Source organism: Mirounga leonina, unplaced genomic scaffold, assembly GCF_011800145.1.
Source record: "Mirounga leonina isolate KUSES-001 unplaced genomic scaffold, KU_Mleo_1.0 Mir_171, whole genome shotgun sequence".
NCBI classification, from domain to species: Eukaryota; Metazoa; Chordata; class Mammalia; order Carnivora; family Phocidae; genus Mirounga; species Mirounga leonina.
In genome coordinates, this window is record NW_023270436.1 from 7,449,470 (window position 1) to 7,475,198 (window position 25,729).

At 57.8% G+C, this 25,729-nt stretch overlaps 1 protein-coding gene across 2 annotated transcripts; it reads right to left on the minus strand.

The window, feature by feature from the left end:
* Positions 1–1,452: 1,452 nt before the first annotated feature.
* Positions 1,453–25,240, minus strand: SETD1B (SET domain containing 1B, histone lysine methyltransferase). Of its 2 annotated transcripts, XR_004681401.1 has the most exons (18): positions 25,091–25,240; positions 24,393–24,580; positions 24,061–24,159; positions 23,136–23,406; positions 20,931–21,043; positions 18,822–20,060; positions 14,432–15,259; positions 13,808–14,069; positions 13,381–13,727; positions 13,191–13,293; positions 12,127–12,615; positions 9,589–10,842; positions 8,599–8,765; positions 6,719–6,850; positions 6,514–6,633; positions 6,298–6,435; positions 4,118–4,382; positions 1,453–1,482 (listed from the first exon to the last, which is right to left on the minus strand). XR_004681401.1 is itself a non-coding variant. In XM_035016949.1 (17 exons), exons 2-17 carry the CDS (start codon positions 24,564–24,566, stop codon positions 4,209–4,211), a joined length of 5,910 nt encoding a protein of 1,969 aa, XP_034872840.1. In that variant the 5' UTR covers positions 24,567–24,580; positions 25,091–25,240; the 3' UTR covers positions 1,745–4,208. The 2 variants fall into 2 exon arrangements, 1 of the variants encoding a protein (XP_034872840.1); XM_035016949.1 differs by lacking the exon at positions 1,453–1,482 and having other exon boundaries at positions 1,745–4,382.
* Positions 25,241–25,729: the final 489 nt, after the last annotated feature.

The window sequence follows — 25,729 nt, forward strand, 5'->3', positions numbered from 1 at the left end:
GGATGCCCTGGATTGTCCTCATGTGGCCCTGCAAGGCCCCACAGCACCTGCCTCCCCCACCCCCACTCGGGACCTCTCAGACCTCATTTCCTTTACTCCCCCCTCCCTCATTCAGCTGCAGCCACTCGGACCTCCGGACCTCCGTGCTGGTCCTCAATTACACCAGGCGGCTTTAGCCTCAGGACCTTTGCACTCACGGTTCCATCTGCCTTCAATACCCTCCCTCCAGGTGTCCACGGGGCTGATCTCCTTTGAGTTTTGTTCACATGTGGGCTAAGCAGACTTCCCTGACCACTGTATTTAAAATCTCACCCCCTCTCAACTGATACCCCTTCTCATAGCTAATTTTCTCCTTCTCATAGCGTGTGTTCTTCACGTTTGCCTGGCTCACAAGAACACAATCACCAAGACAGGGGGGTGTCTTCTCCACTCCTGTATCCCCAGTGCCTAGACAACCGTCTGACACATGGTAGGTGCTCAACAATATTGGGTGAATGAACAGAATGGCTAGCAGCTGCTCTTTTCTCTTTCCTGGCTCAGTCTCCCCCTCAGCCTTTCCTGTCCCCACGAATCCACCTTCAGGGGTGTTCACCTGTCTGGATGCACAATTCCGAATAGCAGCCCACCACCGAGGGCATGTCCCCTGCCTTCACAAGTGAGGCTGCAAAGAACATCTGTGTACGTATTGTTGCCTGCTTGTGGCTGTCGGGCTCGATTCCAGGCAGCGGAACATTTGGGCTGGAAGTTCATGAGCATTTTTAAACTGTTAATATCTAATGTTTCCTCCTGAAGGTTGTGGCAACTTAAGCTTACACTGATGATGCCCAAGTGCCCCCCGCCCCATGCCGGCCAGCACTGGCTATTCTGTGGTGGAATTTGCATGTCCCTGGTAAGAAGGGAGGTCAGGCATTTTCTCAGTCATGCTGCTTATGGCTGGGGTTTGGCGTCTGTCCTTCTCAGGGGCAAGTGGACAACATCTAACCAACTCTCCATGGGCCCCGTGGCTACCCCACCACTGGATCAGGCAGAGTTGAGACCTACGGGGCACAGAAGCTCTGGAATACCACAAACACTAGATTCACTTAATGCTTCTTCACTTGTGGCTCTTTTTTCAGTCCCTTCCCCCTCAAATGCAAACCAGAGGGCTGTCTCCTGAAAACGAGTGGTGAGCATCTTTGAGGTACCACCTTTCCAACTTCTTCCCGTGAGAGCAATAGGATATTTGAGCTTGTTTCCTAATTGCAAACCTTTAGCAGTGTTAGACCTAAGATTTTAAGAAAAGTTGTAGAAGCAAAACTGAAAAGCAAAAAAACCTTGAGGGGCGCCTGGGTGGCTCAGTCGTTAAGCATCTGCCTTCGGCTCAGGTCGTGGTCCCGGGGGCCTGGGATCGAGCCCCGCATCGGGCTCCCTGCTCCGCAGGAGGCCTGCTTCTCCCTCTCCCCACTCCCCCTGCTTGTGTTCCCTCTCTCGCTGTGTCTCTCTCTGTCAAATAAATAAATAAAATCTTTAAAAAAAAAAACAAAAACACAAAAAAACCTTGAAAGGTCTAGTCTGTAAGTTGGCCCAGTTCACATAATCCACCTGACAGGCTCAGAGTTTAAGAACCACCAAACTGAGTGGAGCATACCACACCTAGCTCCTTCTACCCGGAGCCTAGCCAGGCCACCCTCCCTGTGAGCCGTGTGTGCCCCGTCAGAAAGAGAGGAGGAGGAGAGGGAGAGAGGAGAGCAAGAGAGATGGCGTATCTGTAAGAAAAGTCAGTATATTTATGGTTTGCTTTATAAAAGTTACTATAATACAATGGTACATAGTATTGAATTCACAAAAATATGAACAAATATTTACAGCAAGACACACCCACAACGGAAACACTTCTCTTCAAAACAAGTTACATACGGATGACAGAGTCTATATGCACAAACATCCCTAAAACTTATGGGTTCTCTTCTTTGCAGGAGGAGAGAGGCAGGGAGGGAGGGACAAGAAAAAAAAAAAAGGCAGAACCCCCCAGCTTTTCAAAAGCAAACATTTGTTCAATGAAAATGAAGGTATTGAAAGAAAAATGAGCCATGTTTCTGGATATGGCAAACCATTTTGGGGGTGGGGCGGGGGTTCCTGGGGACAGGGAGGGTGCAGCCCCTCGCCGCTTGGGCAAGGTGAGGCCAGGGTGAGGGGTGAGGCTGGCCCCCAACCCCGGTTTCCTCACATTCCCCCTCCACTTCTTCTCGGGGGAGAGGGGTGAGAATGAAGGCAGCCCCTTGGGGGCTGCACAAGGAACTTAAATCAACCATCTCTACAAACTACACATTTCCTCATGTGAAAAATAAATTATTTCCTCAGTTGCACAATTAGGCAGAAAACCGCAAACGGAAGAGAAGGTTGCCGCTGTGCCCGGGTCCCTCCTCTGTGTCTTAATGCCACCGATTTCATCGACCTTGAAACCTTGAAATTGGTGGGCACAATCTCAAACAGGGAGGGCATGGGGTAAAGAAATTAAAAAAAAAAAAAACACAACAAAACCACCAACGACAAAAAAAAAAAGAGAAAAATAACAATTCTTTGTACAGAATTTACATGATAACAAGCTTGACACAAGCTGAAGATACCAGAGGCTCCGGGCCTGGGCCTGCATCCTCAGGGTGGGGGCGGCCTGCTGGGAGCTCTCCCGTCTGGGTGAAGATGACTCCTGGTCACAACAGTCACTTTCCAGAAATTATTTACATGCCTGCTCTGCTTTCTGGGGTGAGAGGGACTTGCTTTGTGTGTGTGTGTGTATGCGTGTGTGTGTGCGCGCGTGTGTGTGTGAGTGAGAGAGAGAGATTTTTGGAAATACAAAGAAATGAGCAAAAAAGTCTTCCCACATGTTTCTACAAGAAACAATGTTCCCGAGAAAAAGTCCTTTATGGCAGCCTATATACAGAAGTTGGTTCTGAACTTCAAAAACCTATTTCTTCCCTTCGTTTTGATTTTATATATGCACAGGAAAAAAAAATCCATGGAAATAAACCCTGAAGAGGATGATGGGAAGGGGGTAAAAAAGGTTAAGGGAAAAAAACCCAAAAAACCTGTCAGACTTAGATCTGAGTTTTAAAATCTTCTCCAAGATTTTCCTTTCTCTGGGAGAATCATCTTCTCACTCCAAAAATAAATATGCTCTTGCCTTCTTGGGATGAGGGGGCTGCTGGCCAGGTAAGTTGGGGTGTGGGCTAGGGATAAGCGGGTGAAGCTTATAAACAAAAAAATGCCACGTGCATATGGTCAGAGACCCGTAGTGGCGGGACTGGGGGACCCGCCTGCCCTGGGAGGCCCTCCCACCCGGGTGAAGGTGAGGGCAGGAGAGAGTAGACAGGACCCTTCCCAGTGCCCCCACACCCACACTGGGGCCTCAGGGAGGCTCCCTCATTGCTGGCATTCGAATGAGAAAGTAAACATTGAACCCAAGATTTTGGGGGTGGCGGGGTGTGGGGTGGCAGGAAGAGCCCAGAGGGGAAATTCCTGCCTGGGACCAGCTTGGCTCCACCAGGGTCTGCTAGGGGAAATGGTGCCCCCAGGCTGCTGGGGAAGGAACAGATGGGGGCGGTCTTCTCCTCACTGAGTCACCTCCGCTGGCAGAGAGGGGGCCTTGTGTAGTGTTCTGAGGTCAGAGCCGTGTGGCCCGACCCCCCTCCTCTCTGCAGCACCTGGCCCAGCGCCCTGGCCCGGGGGTTCCGGAACGTGGGCCGACACGCCACCACACCGAGGCCTCTGCAGCCCCCAGCGGGGGTCCCCGCTCTCTGATTCTGCTTTCACATTTCAACGGTTAAAACGTCTTTTCTTATGACGAGGAAGAGAGTAAAGAGAAGACAAAACAACATAGCAGCATTCATGGAAAGAGGCTGATGGGGAAGACAGGAAAAGAGAAGGACAGAGACAGAGAGACGGAGAGTGAGAGACACGGACAGAGAGTTTACGCTGGGGCTCAACGAAAATCCTGAAGGGAGCATTTTAAAAAACCAAAGAGACGTGGGCTGAGAGACAGAGAAGCCCTTTCCCACTGAGGGGCTGGAGCTGCGCTGGGTCCTGGGGGTAGTGTTGGGGGTGCCAGGCCCTGACATGGCCGCTGGGTAGGGGACAGCACCTGAAATGGGGGTGGGAGGTGGGGCTGGGCCCCGGGGCCTGGGGTCCGCGCTCGGGAGCCCCAGGGCGGCGCGGGCAGCCTTCCACGGGGCCTAGTTGAGTGTCCCCCGGCAGTTCTCAGAGCCACACAGGCAGGGGATCTTGACGTCCTCGATGGGGAACTTGTAGTCGTAGGTGATCTCCTCGTTGACGTTGATGTGCTGCTTTGAGTAGATGACAATCTTCTTCTGCGACTCCACCGTGATCACCTTGGCATAGCAGTTGGGCTGTGGGTGAGGCAGGAGGGGAGGCTGAGCCGAGGACTCACCCGGTACTCCACCCAGGCCCATCGCCACGAGGCCCCCCGAAACCCGATGGAGCTCCATGCCCGCGGCCTGACAAATGTGCCGCACGACCCCATGCCCACTGGCCACCTGCTCGAGCCTCGGCTGCCCTATCTGGGTGACAAGGACCCCCCCGCCTCTGATACTAAGTAAGAATGATGATGATGGTAATAATAATAAAATGTTCCCCCCAGGGCTTCAATTTCCATTTATACTACAGGTGACTCCCCAAATTCTATTCCTGGCCCAGGCCTCACTTCAGAGCTCTAGAGAGGGGGTCAGCAAACACCGGCTCCTCGCTGCCTGTTTTAGCAAGCAGACTTATTGGCAGACGGGCATCCCCGTTCATTTACATACCGTCTACAGCTGCTTTTGTTACAATGACAGTTAAAGTAGCTGCTAAGAGATCCTCTGGGCCACAAAGCCAAAAATATTTACTATCAGGTCCTTTACAGAAAAGGTTTGCTGGACCCTGCTCCAGACCCAGAAATCCAAGCACCTGCTCAATATCTGCCTTTGGCAGCTCCAGGAGACATTTTTGACTCCGTAAACTCAAACCTAAAACTCAAGGGAGTGGCCATGCCACGCGTCCAGGCCCCCAGACACCCGCCTCCCCCACCTTCCTCCACCGATGCTCGATCTGGCCCACGGCCACGCCCAGAGGGTTCTACCCCCAAAGACCTCTTGATTCTGTCCACTGCTCTCCACCCCCACTGCCACGGCCCCAGGCAGGCCCTCTCACCACTTGGCTGGACTTCAGCAGCTCCCCCTGCCTCTCAGTCCTCTGAGAAAATCTACTCCTGACCCAGCAGCCAGGGAACTCCTGTCACCCCATGGCTCAAAACCTTCCAGCAGCCTGCCTGGCTTTTAGAGAAACTTCTCAGCTCTGCCGGCAAGGTTGAGTGATCTGGCCACCCCAACCCTGCCAACCTCATCTCTTACCTGCCCTCTCGCCCCCTAGTCCATCCCTGCTGCCTGCTTTGCTGGCCCTCAAACAGGTGTCCTCCCCTCCAGGGCCTCCCTGAGCAGAATGCGTGCCCCACTCACTGCCACCTGGGTGAATCCCTCCAAACCCTCAGATCCCATAGGAGAGGCAAGACGAAGTCCCCACTGGCACAGGTGATGATCCAGTCACGGTTGGGAGAGCTAGCTGGGTCAGCACACTCAGAGGGCCTGCACTCAGGGGCACATTTGGTTCTCCCAACAACCTACAGGGAGGGACTGTTTCCATCCAGATCAGGAAACTGAGGCACTGAGACATTACGTAACCAGACTACAGTTCCATTGCTGAGTAGTGATGTCGTGACTCGAAACAAGAGTTTGGCATCTGCTCTGGAACTCGCCTGCCCCGTCGGAAGCTCCCCATGTTTGTCTTCAGCATGAGACTCACCCGCGTTACCAACACTCACTGCCCCCCGGGCCAGCGCCGTCCACCACCACCATCACTAGCCACGTGTCACTATTTAAGTTAAACCAAATTAAATGAAAAGCTCAGTTCCTCGGCGGCACTGGCCACATTTCAAGTGCTCAACCCAACACGCAGCTCGCACCACATCAGTGGACAGCGTGGATGCAGAGCATTTCTGCCACTGCACAGAGTTCTAGTGCACGCCCTGCCCCAGAACGAAAGCTGTTAACTGTGAACTGAGCAGACCACTTCTTGAGCTCCTTGGGTCTCACTATGCCCATTTTTCAGAAGAGAAAATTGAAGCTCAGGGGAGAAAGACTCCGTATCCAAAGCCTCACCCCCCGCCCCCGCCCCCATCACCAGCGGGTGACCAGAGCTTGGGAAGGAGGCCACGCCGATTCTGTGCCAGAAGCTTCTGGGGGCGGCAGCGGCCCCATCCCAGGCACTCACGTTGCAGCTGTGGTTGATGAAGCGCGCAAAGTTGCCGCACTTGGTGGCATCGATGATGGTGTCGTGGTCCACCCGGAACATGTAGCTGCTGCCAATGCCCTCGTCCTCGTAACGCTTTTCCCGCATGTCCGCGATCACCTGGCCAGGAGAAGGCCTCAGTCTGGGCTGGGCCATCCTGCCCCCACCCCTACGCCCAGCCCACCGGGCAGCGCCTACCTGGCGGATGTTCTGGCCCACGTACTCAATGACCATCTCGTCAGCCGCGATGGGCTCCATGGCGAACAGGCCCCAGTCGTGAATGTGGCTCTTGCAGAACTTGAGCTTCTTCTTCCGGAACTGGGGAGGGAAGGAGCTGAGAGGTGAAAGCCCTGGCCTCAGTCCCGCGGCCCCCCTGGCTGCCCTGGGTGGGGCCCGGCCTCACCTTGAGCTGGTTGAACTTGAGCAGGTCACTGTCACAGCTGCCAGTGAAGGAGGACAGCAGACGGCGCTGCTCAGAACGCCGCTCTGAGCCCGCCCGAGTGGAGGCATGAGGCTGCGCCGGGATGCTCATGCCCTGCCGAGGACGACGGCGACAGGTCAGGAGGGGTGGCTGTCCCGCGGTTGGGGGGAGCTGGCCCACTCACCGGGGTCCTGGGTACCCGTGTCCCTATCGCATCCTTGGTGACACCCCCCGCCAAGCTCTGGTCCCTGTCTTCCCAACTTCCCAGCTTCCTTGCTCTGGGCTTGTCTGTGCCTGTCCCATCCCTACTTGTCACCTCTCCTCTTCCCTGCTCCTTCCTGCCAGAATCTGAACGTGCTCAACGTCCTCCAGGCAAAGCAAACAGCACATCTTTCCCTTCACACTTGCCGTCTTTCCCGTCTCAGCTGGAAGATTTGGAAATGCCTCCACTTTCAGGAGGGAAGATGGTGGGTGTCTATCCACCCCGACCCCCGTGGCTCTCACCTGGGTGAGCTCATCCTTGCTGTGACCCTCTCTTAACATTTCCATCCTGATGACCAGAAGTCCCCCTCCCAGGCCCCAAAATCCAACTAAGTAACAGACCTTACTACCTGGATGTTCCACAAACCCCAAAACTCAAGCCTCCCACCTCAGAGCTTGGCATCCAGCTTCCTAGTTCCCCAAGCCGGACCCAGCAATGTCCCAGCCAGTTCCTTTGTCCCCTACAGACAATCTGGCCCCCAGGCCTGTCCTTTCAGCTTCCTAATATTCTACTGTTCCTGATACTCTTTCAAACAAAGCCACTTTTTTCTCACGGCAAACTCAGTCGAACCTACCCACGTGTCTCGACTGGGACCTGCAGCAACTGTGCCCCAGTCTCCCCTCAGGACCCCTGTAGTCAACTCTCCACATAGCAGCCAGCGTGAGCTTTGAAAATCGGGCTGAGCCACGTCACCCTCACCCTCTCTCTGGAAACCCCCATGCAGCTCGCTGTCACACAGAATACAAACCTAACCTCATCACCACAGCCTCCAGGGCCCTGATAACCTGTTCTGTCTCTGGCCTCAACTAGTCTTTCCTGCCCTTTCTCACACCACCCAAGATCCTCCCCACCTCAGGGCCTTTGCACATGCTGTTCACTCTGTGTGTGACTTCCAGACTTAGTGAGTCCCTCTCCTGCTTTAACTTTTCTTTTTTTAAGTAGGCTCCACACCCAATACGAGGCTTGAACTCATGACCCCAAGATAAAGGGTCACATGCTCTACTGACTAAACCAGCCAGGCACCCTTCCTGTTTTAACTTTTTATTGAAGCCTTTTTCTACTTCTCTGTGGTGTCTCCCAGTTATCCACATGGCTCATTTCTTTACTCTATTCAGACCTGGCTCAACTGTCACCTTCTCTGACCCCTCTGACTCACCAATCCCTAACCTCCTCTCCTGTTAACCCCACTTGAAATTCCATGTTTATTTGTTCACTTATTTCCTACCTCCCTTCTGAAAGGTAAGTTCTGTAAGGAAGAGGATTTTGTTTCGTTCACTGCTGTAGACCCAGAACGGTGCCTGGAACACAGCAGGCACTCAACAGACATTTGCCAAATTTAAAAAGGAAAGAACGAACCTTCTGGAAATGCAACTCCAACTCGGCTCACATCCCTGATGAAAACCTCGGAGGCTCCCACTTCCCACCCTCGCCGCACTTTTTCCAACCTGAGCGCCCAGGGGAATAACACCCTCTGTGCCGGCCCCTCTGGCTCCACAAGCCCACATGCTGCCTGGCACCCACTGCAGCCGGGGAGGCTCCAGGGTGTCTGGGCAGCGACGGGCGATGGCAGGGGCAGAGGCAAGGGTACTGATGGCAGTACCTGCGTGTCTGTCGGGGGCTCGTCGGTGCTGGCGCGGCTGCTGTTGAGGTATCTGAGCTTATCCTTCTTGTCGATGGTATAGAAGCCCTCACTGCGGGCACAGCCCGTCACGTGCTCACGGATGCCATCGTCCCGTTTCTTTTTCTTAGCTGAAGAGAGGCTGGTGGGTGGGTGTGGGTTAAGGGCCACATGGATATTCTTGGAGAGCCCCTCCTAGTCCTTCCAGAGGCCAGCCTTCCTACCCTCAGGCTAACCTCCAGGAGGCTCCACCCCCCACAGCATCTCCCGATGCTCCCAGCTCCGTCAGGGGTACCTAGTTGCATGGCTCTGCGTGTGTTTCTTAGCCACTTTCTGCCTCAGTTTCCCCATCAGCAACCTGGGGCAATAACTATGCCTCTGTGAATGACTGCATATGCTTAGGTGCTTAGCAGACTTCCTGAAACAGAGAATTGCTGAGTAAATTAGTTTGATATAGCGGGGATGACGTCCGCTCCAACGGATAGCGCCGTCCAGAGTGGCCAGAGTAATAACCAACTATCAGGGTAGCATCGTGGTCTGGAGCCCAGATGCTGGAGGCAGATTTGCCTGGGTTCAACTCTCAGCTCTGCTACTTCATAGCTGTAGGACTTCGGGGAGGTCAGTTAACCTCTTTGAGCCTCAGTTTCTATAGAAATAAAATGGGAATAATAGCCCCTACCTCACTGGGCTGTTGGGAAGATTAAATGAGATGATGAGGGGGCTAGAGTGGGCCCCCCGGTCCCTGCTACTGTGATGTACAATTGCGGTGCTACACGGGGCCCCGAGACCTGCTCACTCTGGGGCTGAGACGGGCCTGGCACAGAAGGTGGCGACTCCATATGGAGCCTGGCATGGTGGCAGCCCAGACACGGCTTAGGAGGTGACGGGGATTTGTGCTGGTGCCTTCGTGGGTGTCCTGGGAGACAGGGCCCAGGGAGGTGGGCGAGGACCGCGCCCCGTCGGCTAGGATATAGGGATGGTAGACCCAGAGGGTGTCATTGAGCCAGTCCATGCCGTTGTCCTGCTGCAGCAGCCGCTCGTAGGTGACACACAGGAAGCGGATGTCCTCCTCATCGATGCCACCATTCCAGATGTCATACAGGATGGTCATCTCCTCAAACTCCGACCGGGGCCGGAAGAGGGGTTGTGGTGGCGAGAGCTCGGGCGAGGCTGGGGCCACCAGATCCTCGTGGCGCTTCTTAGGCGGCCGGCGCCAGGGCCCCCGAACCTTGGCCAGGTCCATGAACTCCTCAGTGACCTCATCACGCCCGCGGGGGCCCGGAGGGATAGCCTCGGAGGGCCACTGGTTCTCTAGCTCCTTAAAGGGCAGCTTGGTGGACTCAACAGGGGGTGGCGGTGGGGGCGGAGGAGGCTGGGGGGGCAGGGGCGGTGGGGGGGCTGGGATCCCCGTGTTCCGGAAGTCCAGGGTCACGGCCCGGGGGTCGTGGGTGCTGGGAAAGACAGGGGTCTGTGGCTGGCCCGGCAGGAGCAGGAGGTCCCTGCCGAGGGTGGCCCCCGCTGGCGGCCGGACCAAGGGTCCATCCAAGGAGAGCACAGCCGGCGGGGATCGCCGGGGCCTGCCCGGCTTCCTCTTGATAGGGGGTGGGCACGGGGCCAGCGGCGCGGGCAACAGCGGCGGCAGCTGGGCAGGGGCCCGGGTCTGGGCCCGCAGGACAGGGACGGGCAATGCCAGGGGCAGAGGCAGGGGCAAGGGCAGGGGAAGAGGCAGGCCCGTCTCCAGGAGCACCGGGGAGGCCAGGGGGCCAGATCGCTCATCGCGCCGGCCAGCTGGGAGGGGACAGACAGGCAGGAGCAGGGGCCCGCCAGGCTCGGGGAAGGTGGGTGTGAAGCTGAAGTCCCGACCAGGTGTCCTGGGGAGGCCCCCACTGCTCAAGCTCGGGGACTGGGATGGGTAGGAGAAGGGGCTGCCGGGCACCTGTGGGGAGCTCAGCGACAGGCCACTGCTGCCCCCTGACAGTGGGGGCTCCCCACTCGGCGTGGCCGGCACTGTCTCTGTACTCTGTGACTTGGCCAGGCTGCCACAGAGGCCCGGAGTACGCGGGGGCTGCTCCTCTGGAGGGGGCTCCAGAGGGACGGGTGGGTGTGGGGGGTCTGGGGTCTCGGGCTCTGGTGGTGGGCTAGGCGGCCGGGGCGGTCGAGGGGGTGGTAACGGCGGCTGCAGGGGTAAGGAGAGCAGCGTAGGGGGCTCCACTTCCAGGTCATCCTCTGCAAAGAGGTGGGCAAAACCAGACCATTACTATGCGATTCAAACATCTCGCAGTGCCCTGTTTATGCTGCCCTACTATGTGCTTAATACCTGACCTCATAGCCCTCTGAGCCCCCTGGAGTTCTGTGAGTATGGGGACTGTCCCCCTACAGCTAAACTACTCAAGGCTTCTCAGTGGTGTCAGGCACACAGTAGGTGCTTGATAAATGATGGTGGAATAAATGAAAGACATAAGGAGACATGGTTGCCAGCCTCTGACATTATGTCCTTAGAATGGTGTCCTTGTGAACAGGAAATGTCCCGTGGACCAAGAAAACGAGCTCTGCTATTGAATAAAATCCAACAAGTCCCTTTTCTGCAGGACTTATCAGAGCCTTTCTCCTAGCATTTATCTTCACTGTCATATAATACATTTTTCTAGCTCATCTGCTGTCATTTATCACCCTGCCCTAGAATGGGGGCTCCATGAAGACGGATATTTTTGTCTGTTTGGCCCACTGTCGTATTGCCAGTGCCTACAACAACAGTACCAGGGGTACAACGTAGGCTTAGTAAGTACCTATGACAATACTCAAAGACCTGCGGTTCTGTAGCCAAATTACACAGAATTAAAGAAAATACAACAGGTTTTTTTCCTGAAGGACTTATCAGAGGTACGAACTAACCACATGTGGCTATGTAAATTTAAATTAAACTTAAACAACATTACAAATTCAGTTCCACTTGCCACATTTCAAGTACTCTTAGCAACACCGGGTCTAATGGCTATGGTATTGGACAGGGCAGAGAAAGAGGACATTTCTATCGCTGGAGAAAGTTCCACTAGTATGTTAGAGCCTTTAGTATGCTCTGCGCAGTTCCATCAAGGTGGTGGAGGGGGCAGTGGTGTCCACGGCCCCTCTCACCTGGCGCAGTACCCCAAAGCCTCCCCCACCTGCCTGTCACTAAAATGACCATGCACACGGCTGCCCCCCAACCTTCCTGGGAGCATCCCCCAGTGGGGAGTTATTGGCACTGAGGGCTGGGGGCAGCAGCAGTGCCCCGAGGGGACTCTCTGGAGTTCTGGCTAGGTGCCAGGCCCCATGCTGGCACATTATGTCCCCTCACCCTGTCCTCCCATATGACCTCATGTGGGAGACACTATCCATTGATCCCATGTTACAGGTGAGGAAACCGGAGCTCGGGAAGGTTCAGCAATTTACGCAAAGGAGCCTGGGCTCATTCTGTCAGCGAGGACATCCTGCCTCCATCCCCACCACCCCACCGGGGGCCGCAGGTGCTACCTGGGGTACGCTCCGGGGACGGCGGGGGCCGGGCCTCCATCTCTCCGGCCAGGGGCTCTGGAGACCGCAACCTGGCCCCTTCCTGCTTCAGGCCCGGCTCCTCGGGGGGCTCCTTGCAGCTAGCCAGCTCCTCGGCACACACAGGCAAGGGGGGCTCTTCCGGCATGGGCGTCCGCTCCTCGGGGGCTTCATCCTCAGCCTCGATGTCCACCTCCTCTTCCATGACCGAGGACTCTGTCACAGGGGCCCCCGTGGCCACATCCTCCTCCAAGTCCTCGTCGGGAGCTGCGGGAGCTGTACTTTCATCTGCTGCTGCCTCGTCCTCTTCTTCCTCCTCCTCCTCCTCCTCCTCCTCCCTTGCCACCAGCTCCTCTTCATCCTCTGAGGACGATGACGAGGACTCGGAGCTTGATTCGAACTCAGAAGACTCAGAGCTCTCGCTGGAGGACCCAGCTCCAGCCTTGGAAGTGGCGATGCTCACTGTCTCCTCTGGGCAGGGGACACAGGCAGGAGCCCTTCAGCATCTGCTGTGCTCCAGCTAGATGCTTCACCAAAGCTCTTAAACTGGTGGCACCCGGGCTCAACGTGGCCCTCAGCTATCTGGGGGACGTGTGCGTGTGCGTGCGCGCACATGCGCTTAGATGTGGCAACCAGTCACCATTTTTAAAAACTGAGGTGAATCCACAGAACGTAAAACCATTTTAAAATGAGTAATTCAGTGGTATTTAGTACATTTGCATGTTGTACAACTACCTCTAGTTCCAGAACATCGTCACGAGCTCGAGAAGAAACCCAGCATCTTTAGTGTGATACCGCCCCTCTGTCCTCCCATCTTCAGACCCAAGCAACCACTAGTTTACTTTCTGTCTCCATGGACTGACCTATTCTGCACACGTTAATGCAAGTGCAATTGTGCAGTATGTCATGTGTGTGCATTTTAATGAGTTCACATTTGGAAGGCAAGAAATCTTGCCCCCAAAGTATTGCTAAAAGCTGCTCAGGCTCTGCTCTGCTCTGCAGGGGGGCCCTGGGCCAGGACTGGTGCCTCAGCTTGCGCTGCTCACCTCCGTCTGAGTCCTCTTCTTCCTTCTCGCTCGCCTCCGACAGGGCAATGTCCTCATCGTCATTCTCAGACTCGTCCTGCTCATCACTGTCTTCATCGTCATCCTGGGGCAGAGGGATGGGAGGCAAGGGTCAGCCAAAGGGGCCCCTTCACCTGGCACAGCACCCCGGGCCTCCCCAACCCGAATGTACCTTATCTGACGTGGATGAGGTCGAGGAGGAGGAGACCTGGCTCCTGGGGCCTTCCTCCTCCTCCTCCTCCTCTTCCTCCTCCTCCTCTCCCTCCTCTTCCTCCTCAGTGCTTTCCCGCTCCTCCTTGTCGGAGGCCGAGGATGAGGGTGAGGTCGTGGAGGAGCCCGAAGACGAGGACGCCGATGATGATGAAGACACCGACAGTGACTCCTTCTCGTCCTCCTCCCCACCACTGTCCAGCTCCAGCGGCCTGGCTGGCCGTCGCCGCACGCCCACACCCTTGGGGTCCCGCTTGGTAAGCTCGCAAGGGGCTTCCGCCATGTCCCGGTCCCGTTCACGCTCGGACTCTGAGGAGAGAGAGGGGTGTCTGACCCGGGCTAGGCAAACATTGGAGGAGATCCCAGCACCAGGTGAGAGGTGCACATACCTTCATCTTCCTCATCCACAGAGGTTGAAGGTCGCAGGCGCTTCTGGTCACCAGAAGAGGCTGTGTCTGGCGGCTCCTTCCTCTTGACCTTGAAGGAGGGCAGGCGGATGGCCCCGCGCAGCCCGATGCCCAGGCCGAGGCCCTCGTAGCCCAGGCCCTCACCCTTGCCCCACGACTCCAGCAGACACGAGGCGATGCGGTCCTTGGGCTTTGGCCTGTCCTCGTCCTTGTGCTCACCTGACTTCACTGGGGTCAGTGAGGCCTGGGGTGCCAGAGAGGAGGAGACTGTCACCATGGTTACGGGGCGGCCCTCTCTTAGCAGTCTGCCTTCCCTCAAAAGGGACAGCCACACCGTAACTGATACTTCCTTCCCACAAAACTGGCTGCGCTCTGTGCCCACGGCTCAAGACGCCGCCAGCGCTCCACTCGGCCTCACTGAACCTCAACGTCCCCACCTGCAGAGCAGGCTACACGGGGCAAGTGCACATCCGTGTCGACACACGAGCCTCACGAAGTCACACTCACTGTCCTACTTGGGGTTACAGGGAGCGCTGCTTCCAAGAGCACAGCTGGGCGGGGAGGGGCCGGCCGGCCGCCCTGGGGCACCCCGCACCCGCTGCCTACCTTGGCCATCCGCTCCTTCTTGTCCCACCACTCGTCGAAGGCCCGGAAGGCCACCACCTCGACCATCTTGCGGTTCAGGTCGCGCTTCATGATGGCCTTGAGCTCTTTGAGCACCACCAGCAGGACGCCATCGACAGTGGCCTTGTGTGGGTCCTCCTGGCGTGGCACGTAGCCTGGTGGCGGCACCGACGGGTCAAACTTGGGGAGGGGTGGCCAGGGCTGCCCACGGCCTGGCCCGCTGTTGCTCAGGGAGAACGGGCCCCGGTAGGGCGGCAGGTTGACAAACTGCAGCCCAGCCGAGGCCGCCGCCGCCGCAGCGGCCATGAAGGGGGGGTAGGGGCAAGCGCCCTGGCCCGTCATCAGACGGCTCAGCATCTGCGTCTGCATCTGGAAGGACATGGGCATGCCGCCCCACTGGCCACCCAGCACGTGGCTCATATCCACCTGCACCACGGGAAACAGCCCCGGAGGGAAGGGTGGCAGCGGAGGCAGGATGGGCGGGGGTGGGACTCCGGGCGGGGGCGCTGGCAGGGGGGGCGGGGGCACTGTCACAGCTGGGTGGGCCGGGGGCGGTGGGGGCGGGGGCGGCGGCAGAGGTGGCGGCATGGGGAAGCCTGGCTGTGGTGGGGGTGGGGGGGGGGGGGGGGGCGGGGGGGGGAGGCCGGGGGGCGGAGGCAGCGGCAGGGTCGGAGCCAGCACAGAGGGGGCCGCCACGGCTGCCGCCCCCGGGGTCACCACCATGGGTTTGGGGCAGTCGGCGCTGGTGATGGGGGCTGAGGGCATCTCATCATCCGAGATCTCCATGTCCTCGCCCGAGGACTGCTGGCCCTGCAGGGAGAGCCAGGAGAGAGTGGTGAGGTTAAGCGCGGGAGGCCAAGCTGGCTCGTGGAACCCTTCCAAACACCAAAAAGTCACACAAGCCTTCCGTGAGACTCAGGAGCAACATGGATTCTGCGGTTCAGATCCTGGTCCCCTCCCTTCTGGACCACGTGGCGAGTCACTTAACCTTGCTAAGCCCCAGTTTCCCCATTTGCATAATGGGCATCCTCGTACCTGCCTCACAGTTTATGAGGATTCATTCATTCATTCAACAAACACTTGCTTGGCACCTGCTGTGGGCCAGGCACTGTTCGAGGTGCTGGGGACACAGCGGTGAACAAGACCAACAAAATCCTTGCTCTCATGGAGCTAAGCTTCTAGAGGGAAGAGGCGAACGATAAGCAGAATGAAGATGTGAAATACACAGCCCACCATGGAGAAAAAGGAAGCTGGGGAGGGAGATGGTATGAAGAGGGAAGCAGATTCTGTCAGCTTGAGAGATTCTATTTCCATTTGTACTCAGAAAAGGTAATACTAAAGTGCTACAGTGCTTTGACGTCTGACCATCTTTCTAAGGACTTGATATATATATTAACTCCGTTAGTCCCCAGAACGACTCTACAAGGTAGATCTGCTAATCTCCACTTTTACCGAGGACATTGGAACACAGAAAGCTTAGGTAACTTGCCCAAGCCAACAGAGCCAATAAGAGATGGGACCAGGATTCAAACCAGTAAGTGGCTCCCCAACCTGCGCTCCCCATCAGCCTGCCATCCTCACTGAGGCGGAGAGGGCCAGATGGCCAAGGTGACGTTTGAGCAACAAGGTTTAGCAGTTTTAAGGCCGTATAAACAGGAGGTACGTCCTTATTTTCCTTAGTTACTCTTCGCATCTAGTCTCGAGACTGCACACTTAGCGTGAGCCAGTGTGGAGCTAAGTGCTGTGTTTCATTTCTTGTCTGCTCTCTACCTTGCAAGGTGGGGGTCTACTCCAACCCCTCTGACAAGTGAGGAAACAGCCCCAAAGCCACTGGCCCAGGAGGCACAGCTAGTCAGAAAGAAGGCTGGCACTCAAGCTCAGGATGGATCCCGTGGGTTCAGCGGTACCAGGTGAACAGGGGAGGAGCCGGGGAGGACCCCAGCTCTGAAATGGGCATGGCCCCTTTACACCAGGACACAGGGCTTTGGGAAGTTCGACACACAGGCCTGGAACTGGAAGGGGACACTTTGGTGTACATGGCAGAGTTGGAGTGAAAAGGCCGAGCAGGGGTCGGGGAGAGGAGAGTTGGATCGCCCCCAGGCTCTAGTGTCAGGACAAGAGCTGACTAGGCTCAGTCAGGACCTGCCCTAGATGAACTTGGCTGAGGAGACAGAGCCTTTGCAGGTTGGAAGAGACAGGGAGTGCATTTGAAGGCTGAGGGGGCAGCGTCTGGAGAGGCTGTAAGGTTAGAGGTCAGATCTTCAGGAGAGCGAGTCCACAAAGGGAAATGGAGGCGGGGAGCGCCGCGGGGAGGAGGAATACCAAACTTTCAGCAGCGGCAGCCAGCTCTGGATTTTGCTACACCCCCCTCTACACATACACACACTCTCTCCCTCCCCCCGCTCAGGGTCCGCAAGCACTTGCTGGAGGAGAGACTGGCAGGCTCATCATGATTCTCAGGGCCAGAGCCCGGGAGATCAGTCCCGGACAGCGCCCAGCTAGGCGAGTGCAGCACACGGAGGGTTAAGCCGGCACGGCGGCCAGCCAATCGCAAGGAGACCCGGATCCTGCGCTCCAGCCCTCGGCCCTGCCCCTCCCTCCGCCCCTCCGGCGCCCGGGGGTGGGGGTGAGAACCAGCGGGAACTAGCCGAGCGCTGAAGTGCTCAGCACCAGCCCGCGCCGCCGGGCCTGGAGCTTCCCTCGCGGCACCTCACTTAAGCCGAAGACAGTGTGAGGCAGGTACTTCCACCGTCCCATTTCACAGACGATGAAACTAAGACTCAGGGAGGGAAAGTGCCTTACCCAAGGTCCCATAACCAGTAAGTGACAGAGCTGGGTCTCCAGGCTCAAGGACTGGAGCCTGAACTTTTAACCACCAGCCTCTGTGAAGAAAGGGAATGTCCCTCAGCGGTGCCCCCTGCTCTCTCTCCGGAGTCTTCAGGCTGAGCTGGGTGGGACAGCCTCCCGTTCAGTCTGGAGGAGCCCGGGTGCTGCTCTCCAGGCTGCCAGCAGGGGGCTCCCGAGGGCCAGCCTGGACGTTATCAGTACTGTGGTCTTCCCAGGGCTAATGTCCTGGGGCATCCCAACACCACCTTTCTTGGGCCTCGGTCTCCCCTTCCCTACAGTGACAAGATGGGAGAGCCCAGTCCCTCCGGCTCCTCCGGGCTTCCCAGTCCTGGACCAGCCAGTCAGCATTGGTAAACATCCCCTCACCGCAGGTAGCAGAGGGAAAATGGCAGGGCTCTCAGCCCCCCACCTCTGCACACCTGTCAACTCCTCCTGCTCAGACCCCTTGGCACCAGAAACCACTTCCCTAGAACCGTCTGGAGGCCCTCTGGAGCACTGGCCACCTGCAGTCCCCTCCTGGGCAGGCCACGTTCCTCTCTGTTCCTCCCTGAGGCAGCCAAACATGCCTAATCAAAGGGCCCGGGAAGGGGGGTGACCCTCCTTCCTGCCGCCCACAGGGGCACAGAGCTCTGTCTAAGTCCCTGGCTGCTCATGCCCGCTGGGCGCACAGGTTCCAACCCAGGTCTTTGGGAGGGCCAGGACAGGTGCCTGGACCAGAAATGGGGAGGAGCAGAACCCAGGGAAGATGACCTAAGCCTTCCCTCCAAGGGACTGCAGCACACAGCAGCCCCCACCCCAACCTGGAGGCTGGAGATTTGGGTAATAAGACCCCAGATGAGGATCTATGGGTGAGGAGCGCTGGAGAATGGTCAATTTTGCCTGTTTTTGGCTGTGGCCCTCCCCCTGGGCTAACCCTTAAATCCTTCACTCCTGGAGACAGAGGGAGAGGGCTAAGGGGAATTTCAATGCCCTCCCTGCCCACCATGGCCTCCCATCTCTTCAGAGGGCACTAGGTTCTAGGAGACAGTACTCCAGAGCTCCCACCTGGCCTAGCCTAAGAATGCTCTGGCTAATCCCTCTCCCCAAATAAGCCTGAGTGTCAGGATCAGCCCTGATCACCCCCAAGCCACCCAACAGAGGAGGGGATCCAGAACCATTACCACAGTCCATACTATCTGGGGTCTCAGGAAACTCCTACCCAAGAAGCTCAAGTCAGACTTGATCCCTAGGAAATGACTCAACTTCCCATACCTAACAGGAGAGCAACAGAACCAGGTCATGTTTCCCTTCTCTCTATGGCTGCTAGGCTGCTCAGAGCCAAACCAGCAGCTCAATCACAGCCCCTGCTGCTTTTTGCATTCTCTTTTTATTCTCTGTATTTGACCTGTTATTTTAGCTGCCCTAACCCTGTTGCTTCTGTGTTTTAGCTAATTGTCCTAAGGAGGTAATGTTTCAGAGGAGGAAAGAGGGAGACACAAGATAGACAAAACCGATCCAAGACAGAGGTGGACAGACATGGTGGTACCTCATCCATCTTCTCTGAGGTTGGGGTCCTGTCTCCAGCCAGGTCCAAGGCTACCTCAGTTGTCTGGCCCAGAATACCAGAAGGGTCCGGGGGGCCTGGCTCCGGAGGGGGCCGGGGCCCCAAGCCCAGGTCAAGCTCATCATCCTCATCTGAGTCGGGCAGTGGCGTGGGGCTGATATCCTCCAGGCCGGTGCTGGAGGGGCGTGAGGAGGGCGGTGTGGGGCCTCGAAAGCCTGGCTGGGAGTTGGTGCCAAAGGGGGCCAGTGGGGAGAGCTGGGAGGAGGAGGAGGAGATAGGGCTGCCCTCCATCTGCAGCTCCGTATCCGAGTCCTGCTCCCGAAGGAAAGGCAGCTTGGTGCGCTGTTCCTTCAGCAGCATCTCTATGCGTGAGTCCAAGCTGTCATGGGGCTTCTCCAGCCCCGCAGGTGATGACTCCAGGGTAGGCGTGCCTGGACTGTCGCAGGGCTCAGGACTCCAGCCAAAGGTCGGCCGGCCACCCAACTCCATGCTGTTGGCATCAGGAGGTGGTGGGCCAGGCGGTGTGCCTGGCTTCTCCTTGGTCAGGGGCTCAGTGGGTGGCAGGGGTGGGGGCACAGGTGCTCTCCGGAATTCCCCGCTGTCGCGGGCCCCAAAGGTGGCTGTGGTGGCGGGCTCCTCAGGGGGTGGGGGGAAAGGGGGCACCGGGGTCTGATACGGAGAGAAAGTTGACTTGAACGTGACTCCAGGAGTGGGGGTCGCTGGGGCAGGTGGTGGGGTGTGGGCGAACGTGGCCGAGTCCTGTGGTTGGGCCTTGAACGGAGGGCCACCGCTGCCCCCACTGCCGCTGACTGCCCCAAACGGGAGGTCCACAGAGCCCCTGAAGGCAGCTGGTGCCCCTGCAACTGCAGTGACCGCACAGGAGTTGTGGACATAATGATGCTCGTGACGGCGGTTGTAGGCATCTGTGAACTTGCTCTCATGGCGCCGGGCCTTGAAGGTCACTGCGGGGTCCTGGCTGAAGAGGTAGGAGGGTGTGGGCTGGCGGCTGGAGTAGCTGGAGTCCTGCGAGAAGGGGGTGCCCAGGCGTGGCGTGAGCGGCGTGCCCTGTCCGTAGGAGTTGGGTGTGTCCAGGCGGCAGCTGGAGTATGCAGTGTCCTGGGAGAAGGGTGTCCCACCACTATTGGGGGTGACAGAGGATGAGCCGGAGCCACAGCCGGCGGCTAGGCTACCATCCTTGAGGCGCTTCAGAGCATCTGACAGCTAGGGAGGGAGAAAGAGAGGGACAGCGGTGTGTGAGATCCCTGGGGGGAATCCTGCAGTGGGAGGGGACTGTTCTCCCTTCTCACTCGGGGGATCTCAGAGCCAAGCTGGTCACGCTAGAACTGCAGCATGGTAAAAGGAAGGGGGGGCAGGAGATTGAAGAGGAGTTTCTGGATGGTCCTAACTATTCTCTAATCTTAGGATATCCGGTTATCCTCAAGGAACCTTGAGGATTTTTATAATCCCTAAAGCAGAGAAAAGAGAAGATCTGACATCTTGGTTTGAACTGGGATTTCCCTCCTGTCTCAGACTGTCAGAAATCAAAGACCCTCCAGCAGGAAGAACTATGGTTTGGGGAGTGAGGGGGTGGCCAAGGGCCCTGTTCCCTCCAGTCTCCCAGTGTTTTAGGAGTTAAACAGCATGACATGGTTACAGTGCCTAATGGACAACCCAGCAAGTCAGCAAAAGATGCTTCATTCTGGCAAAGCTGCTCCTGAAGGCAGCTAAGTTGTTGGGGAAGGGCTGATTGAGAATCTCCCCATGTGAGGGCGGTCTAGGTGGAAGGCAGTGGTTGAGTAAGGAGTCAGTCTTGCTCTGGAAAGAGGGACCTATATTCCGCTTTCTGGGGGCAGGGGTAGAGCAGAGCACAGGACATCAGACACAGCAACATTTCAGCACCAACACAAAGTAAGCCCTCGTAGGCTGTGGGTCTCTGGAAATCCCAGCCTGGGCAAGGCCAGGCTCCTTTCCCTCCTGGGCTCTGGAGTCCAACGCTGGAGATGGTGAAGTGGGGGCGGGGGGCACACCAGAAGCTGGTGATGAGTGTGAGTGTGTGTGTGTGTGGGGGGTTGCTGATGGTGATCTACCCACCTGCAGGGTCTCGTTCACGATCGGAGAGACAGCATCCAGCTCACCCACTGGGAGGGTCTGGGGTGTGTATCGGCCCGTGACCAACAGTTCGTAGAACCGCATGCGGGTTTCCCCTGTGGGAAGGGCAAGGGAGGGAGGACTGAGGGAGGCTCCAGGTTGGGGCAGACCCCACAGGTTGGCTTCCCTGTGGGCCCCTTGTGCCTGAGACCCCCAAGCCTGGGAAGCTGTGTGACCCTAACTAGGTAACCACCTCTCTTTGCACCTCACTGAGAAGTCCTATCTGTTCAACGAAGCTGCTAAACTGTATGATTTTTCTGACCTTAAGGTTCAGAATTTAATCCTTTGTGCGACTGGGACTCCCCCCAAAACAGAAATGCCACCCCAACACAAAGCCTTTTCCTGTCACTTGGGCCATGGCACCCAAACAGAGAGTCAGGTCTTCCCTAACAGCCAGAGCCTACAGCAAGTGGAGAGACCCAGTGACACAGAGGCCACAGTTTGTTGCTAACTATCTGGGGCCAGGTGACCAGCAGAGTTTGTAAAACACACTCTAGCACCACATTACTGTGAACTCCACAGGCCTCCTCCTCTGACCAGGCTCCCGAGGCTCCCCAGGTCTGCCTGGGACTCAGTCCCACAGAGCCCTGTCTGGTAACCCTCCCCCCACAGCAGAGAGAGGCCTCTACAGAGCAGGGGGCCCCAGATTATTGATATTTATAGAGCCCTCTGAAGCAGCTGCTTACATATGCAAAGGAGACGCATTCCTTGAGCTACACTTTACACTTTACTGGTCTCTTTCTCGAAATTCGAAATACAAAGTTAGTTGGCAGTCTCTGAGGGCCTCCCACTTTTTTTTTTTTTCTTTCCCCTTTTCAGAAATGAAATGGGCATGTGACAGGGAGAGGGCTCCATATTCAATTCTCAGAGAGACATCAGACTGCAGCCACCCAAGGGATATGTAGATTTGGAAGGGTCTGTACGCCCCCGACAGAGACTGAGATACTAGAGGGAGGGAGAGGGGTGCTGTGGCTTAGGCAGGAACCTGGGCTTGTGCCCTGAGGAAACTCAGAACTAGGTACAGGCTTGGCAAGACTTTGTGGGATAACTGTGCCCACCCAGTTCCAGCATCCCTCCACAACTTCCAGCAAGGGCTTAGAGACCCAGTCAGCAAGTATTCATTATTAAAAGCAAAAAAGAAGGGTCTGGATTTTCCAGTTTGGGTTTGGTATGCCCTGGTTGCCCCTAAACCCTGTGCTCTCAGAACTCCTGGAAGCTGCCGACCGAAGCCCTCCCAGGCAGTATCTCCCAGGAGACCCCAAGAGGCACTGGACCCAACAGTGCCTGTCCAGTCACAGGGCACGCTGCTCCTCAGGGCACCCAGCACCTTCTTCTATACTGGTGGGAACTTCCCTAGAGAGGCCACAGGCAAACTTTGGGGGATGCCCTAGAGTCCTACAAGCCCCTCTATCCAGCATCCAGCTTCTCCTCCCAAGAACCTAAGGGAGGAAGGGTGGCTTCTCCAGCTCCACTCTCCCAGCAGCCAGCTCAGAGGGAGTACAGAGCGGGATTCCGGTGCACCGGAGGTGCTGCTGTCTCTTTAAGAGAGAGGAGGGAAGGCACAGTGTCAACCCTTGAGCACCCAGAGCAGCCCGCCCGCCCAGCTCTATCGGAACATTATCAATGAAACCACACTCTGGGCCCAGATTGCTTTCCACCTCCAGAGGGAAGGGGTAGCACTGGGGGGTTTGGGACCCTGGATCCTTGGAGGGCCCTCTTTTTAGTTGAAGGACCTACCCTTTATGTATTTAAAGGCATTCTAGCGGCTCTCCCTCAGCCCCTCACAAATAAACAAACCCTGCCTCCTCCCCTAACCCAGATGGCAACACTGGGGACTGCCTAAACCCAGGCCACCAGGGCTCAGAGAGGGGCCCGCAGGGGTGTCAGTGGTGGGGAAGCCTCTGGGTGGTCCCTAGGGGTACATGCAGTAGCCAAGGACAGCACATTTGGTAAATTATAGCCTGTCTCCTAGCAACAGACAACACATTTAGCTCCACGTGACTCTACCCTCAGGAGGGGGCAAAAAAAAATAGGGTTGTGGGGGGTCCCCAACACTACAAGAGGGGCTCTGGGAGGGAAAGGAGTCATAGTGACAGGGCCTGCCCCCCCTCCCCCGCGGTAGGTTGTCCTAAGCAGGCCTCCACTCACCTTTAGTGTCCAGCTCCACGTGGATGATATTGCCCATGACTGAAGTGCTATGCAGATGCTGAACAGCCTCCTTGGCTCCCTTGACCGTCGCAAAGACCACCTTGGCAATGCCCAAGTGCTTCTTGGTCTTAGGGTTGTACAAAATCTCCACCTCCTCCACCTCCCCATACTTCTTACACATGTCCCTCAGGAAGTTTTCTCGGATGTTATCATTCAGCTTGGCAAATGTCACCTGCTTCGGAGGCACCGGGCCCACGTAGAACTCATCGATCTGGCAGGGACGAGGGGGAAGGGAGTTTGGAGAACATTGAAACCGAAGGGAAACACAACATTCCCCACTCGCATGCCCGTGGAAAACAATGAAAGGTAAAAAAAAAATATATATATATATATTTTTTTTTTTTTTGGAAAAAAAAAATGCACGCGGGCGGGCCCGGGAAGCGGAGGATTAAATCGTTTGGAACGTGGAAGTCCTCTGGGTTCGAAAGGAAAGGGGAAAAAGAAACAGTTTCTCTTTCCCCACCCCCCATTCCGGCCTCCTCTCCCTGCTGCGGGGTCAGGGGCGAACCCTGGGTCTAGGAAGTTGTCCCCCTTAAGCCACAAGGCTGAGAAGGGGGGCGGGTCCCGGGGTAGAGCCGCCGGGCTGGCAGGAGCCAGGTGGGGACCCGAAGCCCCCAGCTGGGCCGGCAGGACACTGTATCAGATCCTGGATTACAGTTTCACTGAGTGTTATTCTGTTTACAGTAGCCCAGAGGGATCACCCCTCTCGCTGACATCTCCCCCTCCCCGCCAAAACTTCCCCGGCCGTGGACGGCGGGAACTCAGAATCGGGCTCGGCTCGGTCAGGACTGGCGTTATTTTCGAACTCGGGGAGTGTGTGTGTGTGGGGGGGGAAGACCGTGGGATCGGGGGGGAGGGGTCCTACCTTGAATTTGGGCACCGACAGCTCCAGCTCCTTGGTTTTGGTCCAGATCCCAACGACCCGGGGATCTTCGACAATTTCCACCGGGCGGTTGCTGGACATCTGTGGGGAGGCATGGGGGGGCGGGGCGGAATGGGAGGGCTGGTCCCACTCCCCAGGGGCAGGGGCAGACCCCCTTCTCCAGGCACTTGTCAAACTCCAGGACTGGGGACCCGGCTGACAGTTGGCCCGGTGGTCGGAAGGGGGGGACCCTGGGCGGCTCGAACCCTTTCCCCCCCGCCCCGGGCTCGGCTGGGGGCGGGTGGGGGCGGCGGGGAGGCGCGCCGGCTACTCACCGCCAGGCTGAAATGCTGCCCATCGTAGCGGTACAGTTTATGATGCCCCTTTTTCAGAGCCGGGTCAATCATCAACTTGTAACTTCTCCAATGGTGGTTCCTCCTCTCGCCCGAAGGGCCGGGCTGCGGCGGGGGCTGCTGGTGGTGGTGGTGGGGGGGGTGACTGTTCTCCATGCCGTTAACCCAACCTGAAAACGAGCAAGTTGTTGTCGTCTCCGCCGCGGCGGCGGCCGCTTCTACACACACGCGAAAGAATCAGATCGTCCAGCCCCCACCCCCTCCCACCTTACCAGCGCGCCCCAAAAGGAGCTGTCGCGCTGGCTCCCCCCAAAATAAGAATAGAGCGAGAGAATAACCCTTCCGGGAGAATTAGGCGCCCGCCCGCTCGGCCACCGTCTCGGGGCGGCAGTGAGGGGCTCCCGGGGGGCCCCGGGGCGTGCTGGCGGGGCCCGGGGCGCCCGGAGGACGCGGGCTCCGGCCCATGGTGCCCGTCCGGCCGCCTGGCCGCCCGGCGTGGCGCTCGCTCGCTCGCTCGGCCCGGCTCGCGCGCTGGGCTCGCGGCAGGCCTGGCGCCGCCCGCCCGCCCGCCCGCTCGGCCGGAGCCGGAGCCGGGGCCGGGGCCGGGGCCGGGGCCGGGGCCGGGGGCTCGGGCCGCCAGGCTGCCGACCGCGGCCTCTCCCTCCCCGAGCCGCGCTTACATCCCCGCCGGGCGCCGGCCTCCCTGCGCCGCCAGCCAGTACATGGTGTCCCCCGCGGGAGCCGAGGCCGGGGCGGCCGGACGGGGGGCCGGGAAGGGGGGGCGCCGCCGCCGCGGCTGCCGGGCCCGGAGCTGCTGCCGCCGCCGCCGCTGCTGCTGCTGCTGCTGCTGCCCGGGAGGCGGCTGGCGGCGGAGGCTCGGCTCCCAGTAGCCGCACATCCCACAATACACCGCTAAGGAGCCCGACCCGAGCGCTCACCCTCCTCCTCTTCCTCCTCCTCCTCCTCTTCCTCCTCCCCTCTCCTTCCTCGCCGCTTCCCCAGGCACTCTCCCGGCGGCGGCAGCTGCGCCGCCAAAGCCCCGGGCCCCAGCGGCCCCCCACCCCTCACTCGCGCGCTCCCACACTGCCTCCCCCCTCCCCGGGGGAAGGCCTTTTAATTTATTTATTCTGCTGGGACTTAGGTGGGGGGCTTGGCTGGCGGGGGAGGGGGGGTCTCCCCGGGCTCTACCTCCCGTGGCTGGGGCTACCCTCCGAGCCGCGGCCGCCGCGGCGTGCGCCTAGGGCCTCCAAAACTGTTTCCAAACTGCCAAGATCGGAGGTGGGCGCGTGGGGGCCCGGGGGAAAGGGCTGGGTTTTTTT

What these genes read in the sequence shown, in the direction of transcription:
- SETD1B (XM_035016949.1), bottom strand. Translation starts at nt 24,566, where the DNA reads ATGGAGAACAGTCACCCCCCCCACCACCACCACCAGCAGCCCCCGCCG. An exon ending in CCTCAGAGAAGATGGATGAG is followed by an intron (nt 15,260 to 18,821) that starts GTACCACCATGT and finishes CTCTCCCTGCAG; the next exon opens with GGCCAGCAGTCCTCGGGCGA. An exon ending in TCATCAACCACAGCTGCAAC is followed by an intron (nt 4,383 to 6,297) that starts GTGAGTGCCTGG and finishes CCTCACCCACAG; the next exon opens with CCCAACTGCTATGCCAAGGT.